Here is a 19,412-nt window from a genome sequence, read left to right on the forward strand (position 1 = left end):
GGTTGCTGAGATCTACTGTTTATTCCACAGATACATAAAATTGGGAAGAAACTATAGTAGCACTGAGTCATTGTGTATTGCAAACTCTTCCTTATGCAGTGCATCTCTATTGAAAATGGAAGAAAAGGAAATTCTGGATAGCTGCAATTTGCAAGTTGGGTAACAGATGAAGTACATGGCCTCCACTGCCAGCTCCTAAGGTGTGATACAGGGAATACTTCAAAATGGCTTCTGTCTGTGTGTCTTCATGGTAGAGGTGGTGTTGGTATCTCCCATCCTGCCAGAGAGGAGGGACTTACTTGGGCCATGCAACTCAAGTAATGTAAACAGTTCCTGATCTTGGACAGTAACCTGCCCTCTGACTTGGGAACCATGCCTCAGGACAGATTGAGGACTTTACCTTAACAAGGTGTGATTTCAAGTTATCCTTTCCCTATATTTTTACCCTTCAGGGGGAAGCATATGTTCCTTTCTGATACCTCAAAATACGTGTGTCTTCTCAGTCAATGATGAACTTTCTCAGCTGTCAAGGATAGTCTATTAACCTTTTGTGTGAGGAGGGGTAATTTCACAAGTACTTCTGCATACAGGAGGCCTCTGGGCATGCCGTCCTGATGCTCTACTCTCCCTTCTCCTGGTTTGTAAGAGGAGAAGCCAGCATAGCTGGAGGGTTGGCTTTGTAGATGGCATGTGGAATAGGGGACACCCCACTGTGAGAAAATATTTTTCTGTCTTGATTAGCCTGGGCTGCATGACCTCGTAAGAGATGGCAAAAGGAGCATTTCAGTGTTTGTGGGGCTTTTTGAGAAATGAGGTATTGGACAGGCTTTAGAAACTTGACTCCAACAAATCACAGTAGTGTTATTTTTCCTACTGAATGAATTGTTTCTTGGCATGTAAATTTATTATCGTTAAGTATTTTTCAAATACTTTATCTCCTCCGTATGATTGAGAATTTTTAAAATCTTATGCAGATCAAGTACTTTGGCTGCTCAATCAGACCTTCTTGATTACAGATTCTTCCAAACACAGGTTGTATCTTTTGTTCCTGTCCTTTTCCCCCATCTTTTCATGGCCTAAAGCAGATGTCTTGTTCTTTTGCTTTACAGGCTCCAGATAAAAGGAAAGCATTAGAAGAGACCAAAGCCTACACAACTCAGTCTCTAGCCAGTGTTGCTTATCAGATCAATGCACTGGCCAACAATGTATTACAACTGCTGGACATCCAAGCGTCCCAGCTACGGAGGATGGAGTCCTCCATCAACCATATCTCTCAGGTAATCTCTTCTTTTTTAATAGAGGATTGACAGTGTTGGAGGAGGCATTATTGTGTCTCTTATTATTGAGTTGGATAGTTTGACTTCTTTATTGTGATAGAAAATGGTAAGGCTTTTTTCTTTCTAATATTTATGAAACATGCTTTGTGATTAAGGTCATGACTAAAATAAAATAGTTCCTGTATCAAGAATGCTGGAATTATGTTTGATTTAAAGCAGGAATTAATTACTAAGATTTCAAGATCTGAAGCTGCAGTTGAGGGAGGGGTAGATAGAAGGGTTTTGTTTCTGAAGGAAATGCAGTTCGAAGTGCCATATGGGAGGTGGTATTTTATTTAACACAAGCAGTGAGTTCATTTGTTTTCATAGCCTTGCAGGATATATTTCATGTGCTGTGTGGAAGGGGAGAGGGGTTCACATGCTGCCACTACCTGTTCAAGCCAAATTCCTTCCCAGCTGAGGCAGTTGAATGAGTGAGCTGACCTGACTTGTACTGTGACTGCAGTATTATTGGAGTTGCTGCAGTGAGGACATGGAAATAGATGGCAGCCTGTATTTCCTTGGCTGAAGCTTCACCCTGGCTGCCTGCTTCTGGGGGGGGAAGCATTGCTGCTGCTGCCTGCCTTGTACCTGATCATTGGCCTGATTGTATGCTAACTCAGCCAAAAATGTCTGTTGTGTTTCATCTGGAAGTGGCTTGTTGCATAACCAAGTGTGTGCCATATTAGTGGCAGTGAAGGAAGGGAGAGGACTCAGTTATTTCACCCTTACATTGCTGTTCTGAAATGGGCTTGAGGGGGTTATTGAAAGCCTGGTATCCACCCTGTCATGCTCTTACTGAAATTCAGTTGGATCTTCACTGGACTGTGTCCTATGTCTCTCTGAGATATTTCGTAAACAAATAGCAGAGGATGCAACTTAAAACATTCTTCAGTGCAGCCAGTGAATTTAAAACCTTAGTTGGTCAACCAGCATCCTGTTGGTGATACACCTTAGACCAAATACTTGAAAGAAAATGCTTCTTATGGTCTCTGCTGTCTCCCTCCCCAGCCCTGCTAACCTCTTACTGTTTTTTTAAAGTTGTGGTTTCTAAACATCTTTCTGTGAAATGGCAACAACAGTGGTTTTATCGAAAGCATGTCAGCAGGGAGAAGATTCCAGCGCATATGGAAGGGCCTTCGTAGTAACAAACCTATCAAAAAGGCATGTGAGATTAACATGTGCTGAGAACTAAACAGTGTTAAAAGCTGTGTGAAGTATTTTAAAAGTACTTGCCACTGAAACAGGAAAGTAGGAGGAAGCGAAATGGCTGTAGATAAGTTTTTTGTTCTGTTAAGTATTCAGAGATGCTGGGTTTATGACTATGTCTTAAGAAATGACTGGATAAAGGACTGAATCTATAGACTTTCCCAAACATTGCCCTCTTATACTGAGCACATCTTTTCTTAAATGTTTGAGAGTTGCAGTGTGTGTGTGAAGCAATTATTGTTAAATTCTCATTGGCCCACTAATATGACTAGCCATGTAAAAAGCCAGAATGTTTGATACTCGCATAAAAGGTGTTAACCGTCTGTACTATTTGCTGCTTGGATTGAAGGCACTATGCTGAAAGCTATTGGAGTCACCTGATACATGGACTGTTTGCTAAAGACCGTGAACAATCAGCGCTTTGTAAAGCTTTTGAGGAGTGTTTAGCAAGGTCACTTGCTTGTAGTTTCTGTCCTGGTTGGTCTTGCCTGAAACTAATCCTTGCTTATAAATGAACCTCTGCAGACTAATTTTGTAGAATTAAACTGGATACAGATAATGAACACATATCAGCTCAGCTATTTGCTTTGAAGTGTTTCTGCTCAAATGCTTCAATTGCCTTTCTTGAATCGGCTGTGCAATTGCTGCGATAGACTGTTTTTAAATGCTTTGGGATCTCCCGAGTGTCCTTCCCTGTGCCTTTATCAATTGTGAATGTTTTCATGTTACTAAAGCATGGGGATGAACAAATTCTCAAAATGGCATTCTTTTCCATGAAAGAAGTATTGCCTAGAAACACAGATCTGGGGCATTGCCAGTCAATTACTCGATTCTGGGTTTTGCAAAAAAGAGCAGCTATCTGTGAAATAAGGTACAATTTGATAGTTCTTCTAAGGAAGAAAATCCTGTGGCTCTTCTCTCCACAGACCGTTTCTGTTCCCATACTGTTTTTCAGTTGACTATTCATGTTCTCCAGAATGATTCTAAGCTAAATCCCTGGATAACTAAGCCTGATTAGTAGCCTCTCCATATTTTTCCTAGCTGTGTATCTTCTTCACTGGAAAAAGCACTCATTAAAAGTTAGGTGATGGACTAGTGTGTTATATTGTTACTGGAGCCTAATTTTATGAATAGAAATTGTGCTTGGTTTTGTAGGAAAAAAATTATTTGGCTTTGGTATGTTGTCGAGCACAAACACAGAGGCTTCACATGAGTAATCGCAGTGGGGTGAGGGAGCACTTTGCTGAGCACACAGAGGTAGTGAACAACTCCGGGAATGGCTTTCACATGGCAGCCAGAACAAAAACCTGCCCAGCTGCATCTGTATTTTCTGCAGTTACAGTTGGCTTTCAGCTGTAATGTGTGGCTCTGGAGTGACCTGCCATGTGATCATTTACTAAACCCAATACAGGGGGGCTGTACACATAGAGCTCAGCTCTTTGGTTTAAATCCTTCATATTGACTTGGAGCATTGCCAAGCTGGCTTGACCTTTCCAAGCTGTTCTGATACGGCAGAGCAGAGACTTTGTCACTCTTCTGGAGAAGTTTGAAAACCCTTCTGGTATAAGGGATCCTACTTACCCCGTTAGGCAAGATTTGGGGCGGAAAAGATATTAAGTGTATACTTAGCACCAACACAACATCAGGACTTCACTAATGGCATTAATTTAACAAAATTAATGCCATTAAATTCTTCCTACAAGAAGGGCTGAATGCAGGATCCAGGGATCTACAAGCCTGTCGGCCTGACCTAGGTGCCAGGGAAGGTCATGGAACACATCATCTTGAGTGCTGTCATGTGACACATGAAACCAGGGGATCAAGCCTAGCCAGGATGGATTTGTGAAAGGCAAGTCCTGCTTGACCAACCTGATCCCCTTCCATGACAAGGAGACCCACTTAGTGGATGAGAGAGAGGCTGCGGATGTGTCTACCTGGACCTTAGTAAAGCCTTTGACACCATTTCCCATGGCATCTCCTGGAGAAACTGGCTGCCCATGGCTTGGACCGGTGTGCTCTTGGCTGGGTAGAAAACTGTCAAGATGGCCGGGCCCAGGGAGTGTTGGTGAATGGAATGACATCCAGCTGGTCACTGGTCACCAGTGGTGTTCCCCCGGGCTTGGTATTGGGGCCAGTCCTGTTTAGGATCTTTATCAATGATATGGATGAGGGGATTAAGGGCACCCTCAGTCAGTTTGCAGAGACAGCAAGTGGGGTGGGAGTATTGATCTGCTGGAGGGCAGGAAGGCTCTGCAGGGGGATCTGGACAGGCTAGATGGATTGGAAGAGGCCAGAGGTCTGAGGTTCAGCAGGACAAAGTGCCAGGCGCTGCAGTTGGACTCCAATAACCCCATGTAGCATTCCAGGCTTGGAGAAGTATCTGGAAAGCTGCCAGCAGGAAAGGACCTGGGGGTGTTGGTCAACAGAAGCTGAACCTAACCCGCCATGTGCCCAGGTAGCCAGACCACCAGTGCCATCCTGGCCTGTGTCAGAAACAGTGTGGCCAGCAGGACTGGGGAAGAGATTGTCCCCCTGTAGTCAGCACTGTTTCTTGGTTGTAGTCAGCTCTTCCTCTCCTTTTCTTGGAAATGACACTTGGCTTAAACATGTACTTTAAGATAAATTTTTTTGCTGCTTCATTTCCACAAAGTTCAAGAGAATGAAGATGAGACAGCTAGAGATTTCTCAGAGGGGAGAGGTTGACAGGGACATCCTTGTTTACTGTGTCAAAACTGAAAACTGAAAAAACAGATCAGTTCTCATGTTTGTCAGAGACACAGCACTGGGTGTAGCAACTATTCCTTTTTTTTCCCCCTCTACATTAACAGTTTTTAAATAGCTCAGTATTTAAATCCCAGCATGAAGAAAGCAGTAGTCTCCTTTTTAAGAAATGATAATTTTCACCAGGAAACACTGCCCCCCCTTAAACATTCAGTATGAAGGTTTTCTTTTGCATCTGAAGCTCTCCTCTAATGCGAAATAGGGACTATTGCAAAATAGTGTGTTCTGAAAACAACACTCTCAGCAAAGAAAAAGAGATACATGTGCATTTTTCGTTACCATTTAAAGTTACAAGCTAGCTTTTAGAACTAAAAAAAATAATTTAAAAATTCCCCAGAATTAGTTCAGAAGAATCTTGCCTGTTATCATCCATGTCTAATTAATTGCATGTGTAATTCAAGTGCCATATGCAAGCAGAAAGCCAAATGCCTTGTGTTGCTATGGCGTGGTTGTGTAGGTAAAGTCCAAGCAACAGCGCAGATATGCAGATGTCTTTCTGCAGATGTAGGCTTTCTGAATCTCACAGCTGTAGCCTGTGTTCAATCACGCATAGACAATCCCAAATATGAAGGCTTTTCCATTGGGTTAGCTACCAGTCAGGACTGATGTGGATTAGGTTTCAGAGAAGCCCTGCTGAACATGTTCTGGGACTGTAAGGGGTGAACTCCTAAGTAGCAAGTTGGTGTTTGACAGGGAAGAGGAGCACAAGAGCTGTTAGATGCTCAGCCCATCTCTGATGTTTGAAGAGGCAAAAGGCAGCACAGGTACAGTGGGGACTCTTTATGACTGAGTTTTTGTGGGAAGGAGCTTTCGGCGTGTGTGTTTACTTTGGATTAATGTGATACTGCGTTTAGGGATTGTGGTTCATGATCACAACACAGTTTAATTTCGTGTTTGAAAGCCAAGAAGTAGAAAGAGGGTAGAAAATGTGACAAATCTGCTGATGAATGTGGGTGGTCATGCCTAGAAACAAACAATTATGTGAAGTGTACTTCAGTACAGCTATGGATGGAAGCAAAAGACCTTTCCAGATCCTCTTAGTGGTGACTGTGCTTCCAAAGTACAGCTGTCCAGGTACTTCTACTCTGAAGTTGCCTCTTTAAAAAGAAGTAAATGCTTAGTACATGGGAGTTTTATTGAATCAGCAAAAACATTGGGAAACTGGGCAAGGTGCAAGGTCCTACACCCTATGGTAGGGCCCAAAGTGCATTTGTATGCACTGAGAGGTGACTGTGTGAGTAGCCATGGGCTGGAAAGAAGCTGGTGTGCTGAGCATGAGCCAGCACCACAAGGCTTTCTGAATAAGTGAAGCAGTCTGGTGGGGCTGCCTTGGGAAGATTGTGGTGGCAGATAAAAGGCAGTGATGCAATTTCAATTGGAGTGCTGGGTCTGTGGTGGTCTTTTTTTTTTTTTTTTTTTTTTTTTTTTGGTCACCTCTGCCTTGTTCGAGAGTCATTTAGGGCAACTGGAGATAGTCCAGCAAGCAGAGAGAGGGATGCAGAGATGATCAGTGCATGGAGCATGCAGCCTACAAGGAGAGGTTGAAGGAGTTGCGCTTGTTTGGTCTGACAAAGCAAAGCAGTGATGCTATGGTAGCCTGCTAGTATTTAAGTCTGTTTCTGTCTCTGCAGTTAGTCTTTGGCTTGGTAGTGACAGTGTAATGTTAAACAGCTAGCCACAAGCTGCAGCTTAGCGGATTAGTACATGGAGTTGGGAAAAGCCGTTTTATTTTGGAGTGTTTTGCACCACTGGATCTCTGCCATGGCTCTTTTTGGTCTTACATTGCAGTAGCTGGATGTATCCTAAAAGCTGACTTTGTATCCTTGAAAGGCACATCATAAGTTATAGGAACTAATTGGTGAGGGGGGGGAGATAATTACAAAGTCAGGGGAGAAACTGCCATCACATATCTACAAATCTTGTAAGCTCCACTTCCATCCAAACTTTCCTTTCCACACATCCAAAAGTGTGTGGAGAGACCAAAAGTATCAGTAGGAACTAGTGCATCATGTGATGTTGTATATGTTAGAAAAATAATGTCTTCTGTCTGGTTCTCTTGGATTGCCCTTGCCTGTCAGCAGCCACAACTACTCTAAATATGGCAAGAAACTTGCACCTTTTGTTCAGATTAACCTTGCCTTGGGTGATGTTCCCTCTCCTAATAAAGTGCCGACAGTTATCTCTGTGGCCTTTGCTTCAAATCCTGTTCTTCCTGTTCTCTTCCTGATAGAGGCCGAGGCTCCAAGAAGTTGTACTATGTGTGCTCTGTTTATGTCTGCTTATGAAAATTGTTGTCAACTTTGTGCATATCAGCTTCTACATGATATATATAAATTGCTCAGAAAGTAGTATAATGTGTAAGAGTTGCCTTGTCAGCCATTCAGTAATTTCCTTCATGTCCACAAATGAATACACATAGGATGTCTGTAATTCCTGTGCAGTTCAGCTGATGCAGTCAAAAAAAAAAAAAAAAAAAACCCCAGCACATTACCAACAAAAAAATCAAAGCACTCCCCCCATCCATGATACTTAGATTATGTACACCTATGAGAGAGCAACCACAGTGTCAGCCTTTCTGTGATGGGGGAAGAGCCATTGCTTTGCTGAAGAAGAAACTGAACCAGAAACTCTTGTTTCACACTTTCCCCCCACCCACCACTGTGGAATGCAAGGTTTTGAACATATTTTTGGGGCATAGGGAAAGTTGCTAACTTCAATAGCTATTGACTGTCATTAATTCCTTCATATGCTTACTCCCATTCCACCATCTGCTAGAAGGACAGTCTGAATGCATACTTTTCAATGTGTTTTAGACCATTAAAGCCTTATTTCTGCTCAATTATTTGGCTGTAAGCTGTAGATACCTCATTAAATACTAAATTAAGAGGCCTGATGCAGCCTCTTGTTTTCTGAAATCAAAGCCAAAAATCCCAGCACTGTGAACACGACTCTGAAAGGCCTTTTTGACAATTTTATGTAACAAAGGAGTCATCAGTGTTTGTGCAGTCTTTTTAATGAAAACTCTCATATCTGGAAGATATACTGCATAGATGAAATGCGTCACTATAACCTGATGTAAAGTCACATATTGGAGTTTCCAAGGAGTCTTGTTTTTATTTTTTCTTCAGATGCATCTGATTAGCTTGCTGCCTGAAATTGATTTTCCTTCTATTTCAAGTCTTAGTAAACCAGCAGTCTTCACATGTGAATAGTTCCTGGTTTACACTGCATTAAAGTTTTATCTCTGTCGATGCTTTTATTGAATAAATGCAGTGTACGAGGTGATAAGAGCATTGTGCCTAATAAAACAGCAGGTAACCAGCTACCAAAGCGTTTAGTCAGTTGCTGTACCTGTGCCATCCAGTGCAGCTATTTGGGATGTTGGTTTTTGCAGTAGCTGGGTAGTGGTGTGCTTGAGCTGACTCTTTTTGGGGAAATGGAGGGGAAAAACAAGTACAAGAAACTTACTGTGGAGCAGATGAGTGCAGCATTCATTGTACAGCATCATTGAAGCTTCCACTCAAGCACGAGAACATGTCCTGTTGGGTACTTGTGGCTGGACTTCTTGTGCCATTCAAATAGGAATTGCTTAGTGCTTTCTGCTGGCTGATTTTACTGGGGGCACATAAGTGCTCAGTTAACTTTGATCTGCAGGTGGAAAACCAAGTAATGATTCCCATGAGTGTTTACAAGCCAGTAATAACACTACCACTTTTTATGCTGCTGCTGGTTTGACTTTATTCTCTTTATTAGGAGCCTTTTGGGACCCATTGATATCTGTTATGCATGTCTTGTAAAAGTCCCCTTACATGTCATATATATGCAGAAAACACTTTATTAGTCCATGGGAGGTCTGTGAATGACTTGGTAGCTGCTCTTCTAAAGCTGGGACAACTTCTGTTGTTTTACTGTAACTTTGAAAAAGTGTGTATGAAGTGTGAAAATCTATCCAACTATGCTAATCTTACTAAACACTTGTTATGTGGCTCCTGAGCCCTGGTGGGTACCCTTTCCCTTCCCTAATACCATCTGGGATGGTATTATCTCTGCATCACTAGGGCAGTCCTCACAGATCACAAAGTAAAGTTTCCCTTCACTGTACAGGAAAAAAATGTGAAATTGTGTTGGGTGATATAATTTACAGCTGAAGACCTAAATAGGTTACGCTGAACATTATTAATTTGGGACAACTTACCCTGGTGGAGATTATTATTGATTCTTCACTGACCCTGCTGCTAGTGCCATCACAGAGAGGGTGTTGTGCCGGTAGTGGAAATAAAACTGTAAATTTGTTTGTTTAAAACCTATACTGTAGGTAGGGTTTTTATTTTTTAAGAAAACTCAGAATGTGTTTTGAACTAGCACATTTTGAGTGACAACTAGGTAAGGCCATCATTTGCTATTTCAGTCATTCCCATTTGGAATGTTGACTGTGCATGTTGAAGTAACTGTCATAAAAGTATGTGTGCCTCTTTCTCAATTCCAAAAAATAGATTACTAAAGCTGTGATTTGCCTCTCTAATAAAAAATTCTGGTTCCAACAAATAGTTATATTATTTAATAATTTTGTCTAATATTGTGCATAATTCTATCTTATGGGCATAAAAATGTAAGCAATATGTGACCACAGAATCACAGGTCTTGTATGTGGTTTGTTTCCTCTTTGAGAATCTGCTGAGTAGCTACGAGTTTTTAATGAATGTGTCCTTGTATGAGTGCTAATGTTTAGTAGTTTTGTGGCTTCACCTGTTCATGCCTGAAAGCATTTGCTTCTTGCCCTCGCACATTGTCCTAGGATGATTATTTACAATGGGTCCAATGGTACGATTCAGTGTGGTCTCACACCAAGACTGAAGCACGGCTTGCTATTTCTCTAACTGGCTTCTCTGTCCTTGCTTGCAAGAGAGAAACAATGTCAACCTGATCTTGTCATACTATCTCAAATTCCTCTGTGTGGCAAGAGCAGGAGCAACAAGGGTATGATTAAAAGCTATTAGGCTTCTAAATATAGAGTAAAAGCAAGTAGGATGGGGTCCTTAGAGTTGAAAGGGGTCATGATGAAAATAATAAAACATATCATTGCTTCAGGAAAAGTCAGTTGGGCCATCATTTGAAAATATAAAACCAAGGAAATTGAATAATAACTGAAAGGATTGATTTGAACGTAGGAAATTCTGCTTCCTTGTTGAACTCAGTGTCTTAGAAGATTTTTTTTTAAATTTTAAGTTAATATTTTTGAACTGTGTTCAAAACTAGGCTGTATAAGGTTGCAAGATAAGCCTTCAAGCCACAAATCAGCCTTTATCTGATTGGAAAGGAGATAAATGTCATCTTTGGGAAGCTGATCCTTCTTTGTCCATTTATAGGATTTTCTTACGTGTGTTGTCAAGTCAAGTGTTGAGCAAGATGCAGTAATGGCCAGATGTACTACAGGACTAAAAACGATGAGTTCTACTGTGATTAAGGCTTGTCTCCTAACCTCGGCTGAAAAAGGTGTTAATAGAAGTTTTTTTTGAGCAATGTACATATTTTTTGCTCTTTAGTAGTTCATAGGTAGTGAGTGGTAAGCTAATAACATGCTAGCTTGTGTGGACTAGCAAATTGTTTATTCCTGTAAATGGTTCTTGAATTTCTTATAATTAAAACTTAGATTTAAAAAAAAGAAAGAAACTTAGCTTGAAATTATGCAGTTGACCTGCATGTGTGTCTTGGCAGATTATGGCGTCTCAGAGTGGAAGAATGGTAGAAATATTATGTTATTTCAGTACTTCATCTCAGGGCACTTTTTGCCTGCTGTGGTGATGAGTGAGATGCTGAAGTAATTGAGGACAATCTCCATTTAGGAAATGTAGAAACCTCCAAGTTGCAACAGAAGTGTTCTAGCCTCATGTAATTATGAGTCCTTAAGGTAAAGAAAGAAGTCCAGTCAAAAGGCCTGAAACAAATTAGATTTTTCTCAACTATCTAATCTCTTACCTGTGTTGCTGTATTTTGATTTAGTTTCCTCATACACTCTAAATCTCATGTGAAGAGACAGCACTGATAGGGTTGTATCACCTGTAAGCTGATAGGAGCCAGGTCACCCTTTATTTTATTAGTTCCATTCTACATACTGAGGATGGCCAGCTTACCGCTTTCATATCCCTGGTTTAGCCTCATCCTGATGGGTAATTAAGCATATTTGGTTTTGTGTTGTGGATGGTGTTCAGACCTGTAGATGTGTCTGCTAGTGCCTTATTTTGATAGTAGCATGACAGCTGGCCACAGAAGTGCTGCATCTATTACTATTTTGAAGTGCCCATGATGTAGTGGTAGCGTTTTATGGTACTCTGGCATCCGAGTGCTAAAACTGGAGGAGAGAATTTCTGGCGGTGTTCGTGGTGCTTTGGTTAAAATAACAAGTTTTTCCCCTTTTCTGAGCTCAGGCTGTGGCATGTTAATAAATAACAAAAAGCTCAGGAAGTGGGGGATGGTTTCCATAAGCCCTCACTGAGCAAAATTCAAATTCAATCACTGGGGATTTTGCTGCTTTAAGCAGCGAATTCCTCCTGCAGTGCAGTGTGCCGCTAGGCTGGCATCAAGAGTATCAAGCTTCAGTCCCAGTTAGCTTGCTTCCTACATCTAGACCTCCAGACATGTGAGCAAAAGGAGAGTGAAGGGATCATGACTCCAAGTTACTGGCATCTTATTTTCAGCTCAACAACTTCAAGATTGCATTTCCTTTGGCTGCATTAATGTGTAGTCCTTCAGTCAATACAGAAATTTCTTCAGAGGTACTCTCTATTAGAGCTGGCAGAATTACTTGGACTACATATATCTAACATTTTTTAAAAAATTATTTGAAAAACTTTTAAAATACTGGTTTTTATGTGAAATGTTTGCCTAGAAGACGTTTGAGAGAATGCTGCTGACTAGTCATTACTGGATAATGATAGGTCACCTACTTTGAGAATATTGAAAAGCATCATCTAAGCAGTAGAAACTGATTTAAGAAAATGTGGAATGAATTTTTCCAAATGCATTTTTAGAAAGCAGAGGTTCTGCAAACAATTATGTGACTTAAGCAAACATCCTGGGAAAACAGATTGTGAGCAGTCTGCAGATCTTACTTGGATAACTTTCCTGTGTACTCTTCCCCTCCTGCCCATTTGCCAAGATTCCTTAGTCGTGGTAGTTCTTAAAACGAATGCGTAGTTGTTGTTTATATTATATGGTATACTTCTGGGAGTAAAGGCACTCTGTATTGCTGAATGGATATACACAGTTTAAATCCAAGAAGTGCATTGACCTCCCCAGACTTTACCAAACCAGTGGGAGGAGGTAGTCTACAGAAGTTTGCACAGCTGTCTTTTTTGTAGCCTGTTAAACTGTGTTGTGATGCACCCCTTTATCTCTTGGGGAACTCAGCAGCACCTCTCTCCCTGATTGAGGTAACAGCATATCACTCCCCACCACTTTCAATATTGATCACCACCACTTTCCTGTGTACTCAGGTTTCTTGCAGGTGTTCAGTGACTCTTCAGTGTATGTTTAGCTGTCCAGCACTGCACAGGTCAGTGTCCAGTCATGCACATGTCCATGGTGGTTGTTACTGTGGAGTGTTAGAGCTGCCTCTTGAAACTCTGTGGTGCTGTTCAGAGGCTTATAACCCACCATGGTGTTTGGAGCACCCTCATCATGGCACCAGTCTGCCCTCCCTCAGTTAGCTTTAAACACTTCATTGGTCAGTATTTGTGTAGTGTATGTATAACTTCTGCCTAAGGTGGTAGTAAGAGATGGCCAGTCTTCTTTTTCCTGCCATTCTCTTGTGACAGACTGTGTTTTGTTCTCTGCCCCCTAGTCCTCTCCAATGGCTAATGCTCTGCTTCTCCCCAAGTGGCTAAAATCATATTTAATCATTGTGCTAATAACTGCACAGTGGAAATAGCCAATTTCTGAGCACATGATCAGTCTAATGAATTGACTGTAGCAATAGTAGGATAATACATTCAGCAGCAGGGACATAGTAGTGTGCCTGTGTCTCTGTGCCTATGCACGAGAGTTCTCTTCAAGACTTGTACTGTCTTTTAATCTGCCATCAGGCTGCAGTGTTTGTGTTCAGGTGCCCTTCTACAGGATGGAGTCAAGATCTTAGTTTTGGGTGTGTGCATGTACAAGCCTGAGATGTGGTCCTGGTGGAGGGGCTGAATGATGGCATAGATTCTTCTTGGGCCAGGCTCCCTCTGCCAGTGTGCCCTGCCTTAGTCAGAAGTAGTTTTGGCTGGATAAGGTTGTGGCTCAGTACGGGGTAGGTGCTGCTGGGACTTCTGAGGCCATCTGGATGTTACCAACAGATGTAACTGCAGTATTTCATATCAGTTGCGGCCAAGAGTTGGGAGACTAAGGGAAATCCATTTACAGAAACAATGTGCAACTTCCTGTTTGAGTTGTGTGTGGAAATAAAAATGGCAATGGAGAATTAAGAGCAGCCTTAGCAATTCCCCCTCTGCCTTGGCCCTTCCTTCTACCCTGTTAAACTGGTAAACGTCATACATGCTTGTGATTTGCTTGTGATTTGCTTGTCTGTCTTCTGGTTTTGCTTAATATATCCCAAATTGCAAGAAGTCTGTATGACTCAGTCCAAAATAGTAGCACAGTCTTAGGAAACATGTGAGGGATTTTTTGTCAACTCTCCTTTTTTGCCTGAGTATCTTAATAGGCATCTACATGTGATGCTGTGGAAACTCAGTTTTTAGAAGAAGTTTGAGCTGAGGGAAGTTCATGATGCTTCTAAGCTTGTCCTCTGTTGATGTACCTTCTTGCTGAAGGGATTTTGAGAAAGGACAGGCTGCATCAGAAGACTGAACCATTTTGTTCTATATTTGTCTTTGAAAACAAAAGTGAGGAACTTGGCAGATCCTAGTTGTTTCAGTATTCAAGAGACATGGAAGAACTCTTTGCTACAGTAATATGCAGGAGGTAGTAGAATGGGTAGTAAGTGAACTGTAGAGTGGAATATGTGTACTGAACACTTTTAGATTGGAATCTATAGTGGCTGAGGGTTCTTCCTGCCACCCTATTTTACTGATGGGCAGTGGGGACAAGAGGAAAGAGTTGCCATTGGTGGTTATCACTCCATTGGAGTAGCACCTCATAGTGTTGCAACGAAGTAGTGTGCTATAGCAGCTTGCCTACTTTTTTATTAAAAAAATCTTTTAGAAGTCCAGACCTTCGGTAGTTCTTTTCTGAACAAAGTGGAATATTCAACCCTTGAACACTTGGGAACTGAGAAATAGACATTTCATGTAGGGTAAACTGTGTTTGTGGCACTAATCCAAGAGGGTTTGTGGTGTAGATAGTGTGGCCTTCAGCCACATGATGGCTGTTTAATTAATACTCATGAGCTACTCCTGGTGCAGTGCTGACCTAGCTGAAAACCAGCACATCTCCCAATAGCTTGTATCACTGCCATCAAATGACATATGATCAAAGAGGGATAGAAGTAACATTGGGTGATTTGTAATCAAACTATGTCTGCAGGTGGCTAAAGGATACCCATCATCATTCCAGCATATGTTGTCCTTGTTTTATGTGTGAGGGAAACAGTCTCTCCTAGAACTACCAGCCTTAGACATCTCATAGACCCTGAATTCATGTGGAGAAGGGGAGTGCTTGGGAGAGGCATTTCTGTGTGTTTGTGTATTTATGTGTGTATATGTGGGTTTTTTTTTTTTTTTTTTTGGTTGGTTTTAGGTCATTTGGTGGTTGGGATTTTTTTGTTTTAAAAAAGTGTGTGTCTGAAAATTAATTCAGACCACTTTCAAGTAAATACATGTGATAAATGAGAATAGCTTTTATGTGTGAGTTTTGTTATTCTTTAGCATAATAATTATTTTGAAATATACAATAAATCCATTGTCTCATCCATGTAACATAACTTTAATTATTGGAAAATATTTTATGTTTACTATTAGAGCTGATTAACTAAAGCACTGAAGAGGTGATAAATTAAGGTTAAGGTAATATTAGCTTACTTTCTCTTGGCATGGATTCTGTTCTGTGCTCTTCCCAATTTGGCTTGCCAGCTTACAACTAAATGTGAAGTACTGGGCTTTGGGGTTTTGGGGTTTTTTTTTTGGTTGTTTTGTTTTGTTTTGTTTTGTTCAGGCATAAGCATTTTGACTTGTCATTGTTACAGCTTTATCAGCACCTTACCTCAGTCAAACTTTCAGAAAATTCAGACTTGTTCTCTTGAGTTTATTTTTCATAGGCTTTTTTTAGATGGTTTCCTTTTCAGCCACCTGCAGTGCTCTTTGCAATTGCACATGTTCATCTCCTATGAAGTTGCTTTTTTTGGCACACAGAATGCTTTTCGTTTGACATACAGTTTTGTTCTACTCCCATGGTGGTTCTTTAGTGAGTCCAAACTACTGAAGAAGCCGTTTAATTTTTCCTTTCTGTTGTGCTTTCCTACAGTCAAAAAATCTATTTAGGTTTGTATGTTTTGTTTCATTCTAGACAAGTGCATTGCTTCCAGTATGGAAAAGAGGGACTCAGTCAGCTACTTTAAAAGGTTGGAACTCTTACATGGAAGCTTGCATAAGCATATTTAGTTTCTTTTTCTTTGTCTTCTGAATTGACTTACTCATGCATATCTTCAGGAATACCCAGAAAAAAAAATTTTGAAGTCACTAAAATCTAATTTCACAGGCTGAAATACACTCATGCATACAGCTAGAATTTTGACTTTGCATAATCAAAAGCATTTATCTGCTTTTTAGAGCTGAATACAAATGTAACACGACTGCACATCCCAAATGTTGTTCTGTCAAAAATCCATCAGATTGTACTGTTGAAACTCTTCTCTTTTGAAGTGTCTTCCACTTTAAAGACTGGTTTTAATCAGCAACTGGTGTTAGTTAAACATTGAAATGTCTGTTCAGTTCACTGTGTAGAACACTAGAGGAGAGGGAATGTACCGTGGTAGTTCTCTTTTATTGGAATCCTGTCTTGGTGAAGGGAAGGTGGTGGGTTGGAGGAAGGGCTGAGTAGAAGAACTGATATTGAGAAAGGTGTTTGTCGTACAGTGTGAAACTAAAGTTGCCAGTCATTTTGCCATGTGCTGTAGTTCTGATCTGGTGCAGAGCTGGGTTCGTACTTCCTGTCATGCAGTGCTTGTGAAAGGGTGGGGTGTGGGGTTCAGCCACAGCTGAATCTCCTGCTAATACTGGAAACTATATTCTAGAGTGATCAGGGATTTTGTGTCAGAGCAGGGAATAAAACTATGGAAGCTATTTCTCTCCCTTCCCCCACTCCTGACACTGGATGCTGAAAAGACATGGACTTGTTTCTTCTCTGTATCTTCCCACAGAGATCTACATTAGTGATGCATTTTTTCTACCTGTTTATTATACTCAAGCTCTTGAAGAAGGTATTGAACTAGCAGTTGCATTTGAAAGAAAAAAAGTTATCTAGAACACAAAAATTTGTTGTACTCCATATAAACATGTCTCACAGGTTATTGGAGGGCTCGTGCTTTTTTTTTTAAATGAATAATGTTCATAATGCACTTCTTATTGCAGTGTTTGTACATTTAGTTTGCTCAAGTGGTTAAAATTGGCAGTAGGTTTTGCCAAAGCACAGGAAGTATGATCTGTAACTCACTTGTGCATTTTCATTAGCAATTAAAAACATCAGTGTAAGGTGTTTGACAGAGAAATCTGGGCAATCTGTCACTGTGTTGCTGTGCTCAGAGCAGGTAGCTGTGGCAGTGCTGCCTGTACCTGTGCCCACCTATATTCTGTCTATTCCTGGTGCTGCTGCAGGTGCACGGCTCCAAGCCCAAGCAGCAAAGCTCCTTGCTTGGCATAGCACAGGAAGTCTGGCGGAGCCAGGAATAGAACTTCAATCTGCTGTTTTCCAGGCTCTTGCTTTTAGCCACAGACCCATCCCACCTCTTCACTCACTGACATCCTGGCAGACAGCCGCCTTCTGCGTGCAGGGCCAGCTGCTTCTGCAGCGCTGTCTGACCTCCATACTCCAGATGTTTGAAGTTCCATTTCCCCCATGCTTATGTGAACTTTAGCAAAGTGCTTCTGGCATTTCACCAATGCAGTGGGGAGGAGGGAGGACTGTTGCCTTGACTGTTTTCTTTCCATAACAAGGGCCTCTCTAGAGCTGCTAAAATCTCTTCCTCTGTAGGACTTAAACTCCATTTGCCTTCAGTTGCCATCTGCCAGTCTTACTTCCCACATTGCTCTCCCTGTTCCCAGAGATACTCTGTGGACCTCCCCTCCTTATGCTCTGTGTTGACATCAACTTCCTTTCAGTCGGGGAAAGTGGGGAGCAGGGGTGAGGCTGGGATGAGACTTCCTTTTGTCTCTCCAAAGATGTTTTTCATGCATAGACCCTAATTCTGTGAGGTGGCATTTCACAGGTGAGACCTACTGGCTTTTGTCAGCTGCCCCATTTTGTCTGATCAGCCTCTTGCATGAAAGTGCTTGAAGGAGCCATTTAAGAGAATAATGTGAGAAGCTTCTTTCCTCCAGTGCTGTCTGAGGGATGAATATGAATCCTCCATAGCAATCCTCCCATTTCCACTTGGCACCAGGAAGGAAAAATCAGGCATGAACCCAAGTCTGGCTCTTGGACGAGTGGGCTGGTTTCTTTGCTCTGATTCTTGTCCTAGAATGTCATGTACCCGCTCCCAGCCCCTCTGGTCTGTCCTTGCCTCGTGTCCCCTTTCTGCTCAGCTTCTCCAGCAGAATGCGTGACTAGATTTGACAATAGGGTACTCTGAAAAGCATCTATAGAAATAATCCTTTAGCTGAGCAGGCCTCTCTTTTTCCTGTGCAATTGTGTAGGTGTATGTGTCACTCCACAAGTTGTGTTTTGGAAATTGGGGTCCAGTTGGGGTCCAATTCTTAGTGAATCCTAGTCTTCCCTTTGGAAGAAAGGTTAAAGGTGAGGCTATTTGTCTATGGCTAGTAATCTTTAAGCCTATTTCTCTAGCTTTTGTTTTCAGTTTCTTGATTTTAATGAGGCTTTTTTCTTTTATAAACACTTGCAAGCACATGTTCTGTCAGTCAGGAATAATTTTTTTTGTTAAGTATGTCTTGAAATGAATACAGCTTAAACTTGCTGTGAAACTGTGTGCATTATGGTTTTACATTCTGTGCTTCTGAATTCTAAAAACATACAGGAAGCAAACAGTTCTGAGTAAATGGGATGTCTATGGTATACTTCATTCCCTGACCATTTATCCCCTCCAACTGTCCTGATATCCCAGGAAAAAAAAAAACCTCTATGTGAACATTGCTGAAATGTGGTTTGCTTTACGCTGATGGCAATTGCTAGGAGAATCTGAGAAAAACTGCTAGTGTATATAAAGATAGATTTAAATTCTAAATCAGGGGCTAGCTCCATAGGATTAAACTGACATATAATCTGTGTTCAGACATAATTGAAGAAACAGTGATAAACTGTCAAAATAAGGCCCACAATCAACACTTTTTAAACCCTCCTCTCCATTGGATGATATTAGTAAAATGCATTGGTAGCATTATGATTTTATTTTTAATATATATTTACATTTTATGCATAGAAATGTATTTTGTAAGTGTACATTTACATATGAGTTGCTTCTGAAAGTGGGACTTAGTACTTGTCTCATTATTTTTCTTTTGATCTCCCTAGTGCCTTCCCCCCCTCTTCTGGTGACAAACATTTTATATGGACTGTGAAAGCTGCTGTATGTATCTGTGTTGATGGCCTTAGTTCATTGTGTTAATCTGTAAAAGCTCCTGAATGTGAGCCCTCTGTGCAGGAAAAGGAAGGTGACAGATTACATGAGATATGGCTTATCTGGCTCCTCTAGCCTTTTACCTTAAGAGGCCTGGATTTACCAGGACTTGGGAAGATGAAGCGTTCTGGAGAGCCTGTCCTACTATTGTCACTTGTCTGTATACTGAAGAGAATGTGTTAGAAACTTCTATCTATAAATCTACCAGAAAACATTGCTGGGTTTCCAGCTCTGGAAATACAACTCTTAAACATATTTCAGTTGCCTCCTACATTGCCAGCATCACATACAGAGCAAACACACAAGGTGAAACTCGAATGTCCAAA

General features: G+C 41.2%; 1 protein-coding gene across 12 annotated transcripts in view; it reads left to right on the forward strand.

Annotated features, from left to right (window-relative positions):
- Positions 1-19,412, forward strand: part of ABI1 (abl interactor 1) — a 78,241-nt gene that overhangs the window by 21,698 nt on the left and 37,131 nt on the right. For all 12 annotated transcript variants that reach the window (XM_032111627.1, XM_032111546.1, XM_032111807.1 and 9 more), the window contains exon 2: positions 1,110-1,277. In XM_032111627.1, coding sequence (XP_031967518.1) covers positions 1,110-1,277 — 168 coding nt within the window. The remainder of the gene's footprint in view (positions 1-1,109; positions 1,278-19,412) is intronic.

This window comes from Corvus moneduloides, chromosome 1 (genome assembly GCF_009650955.1).
Source record: "Corvus moneduloides isolate bCorMon1 chromosome 1, bCorMon1.pri, whole genome shotgun sequence".
In the NCBI taxonomy this organism is placed as follows: Eukaryota; Metazoa; Chordata; class Aves; order Passeriformes; family Corvidae; genus Corvus; species Corvus moneduloides.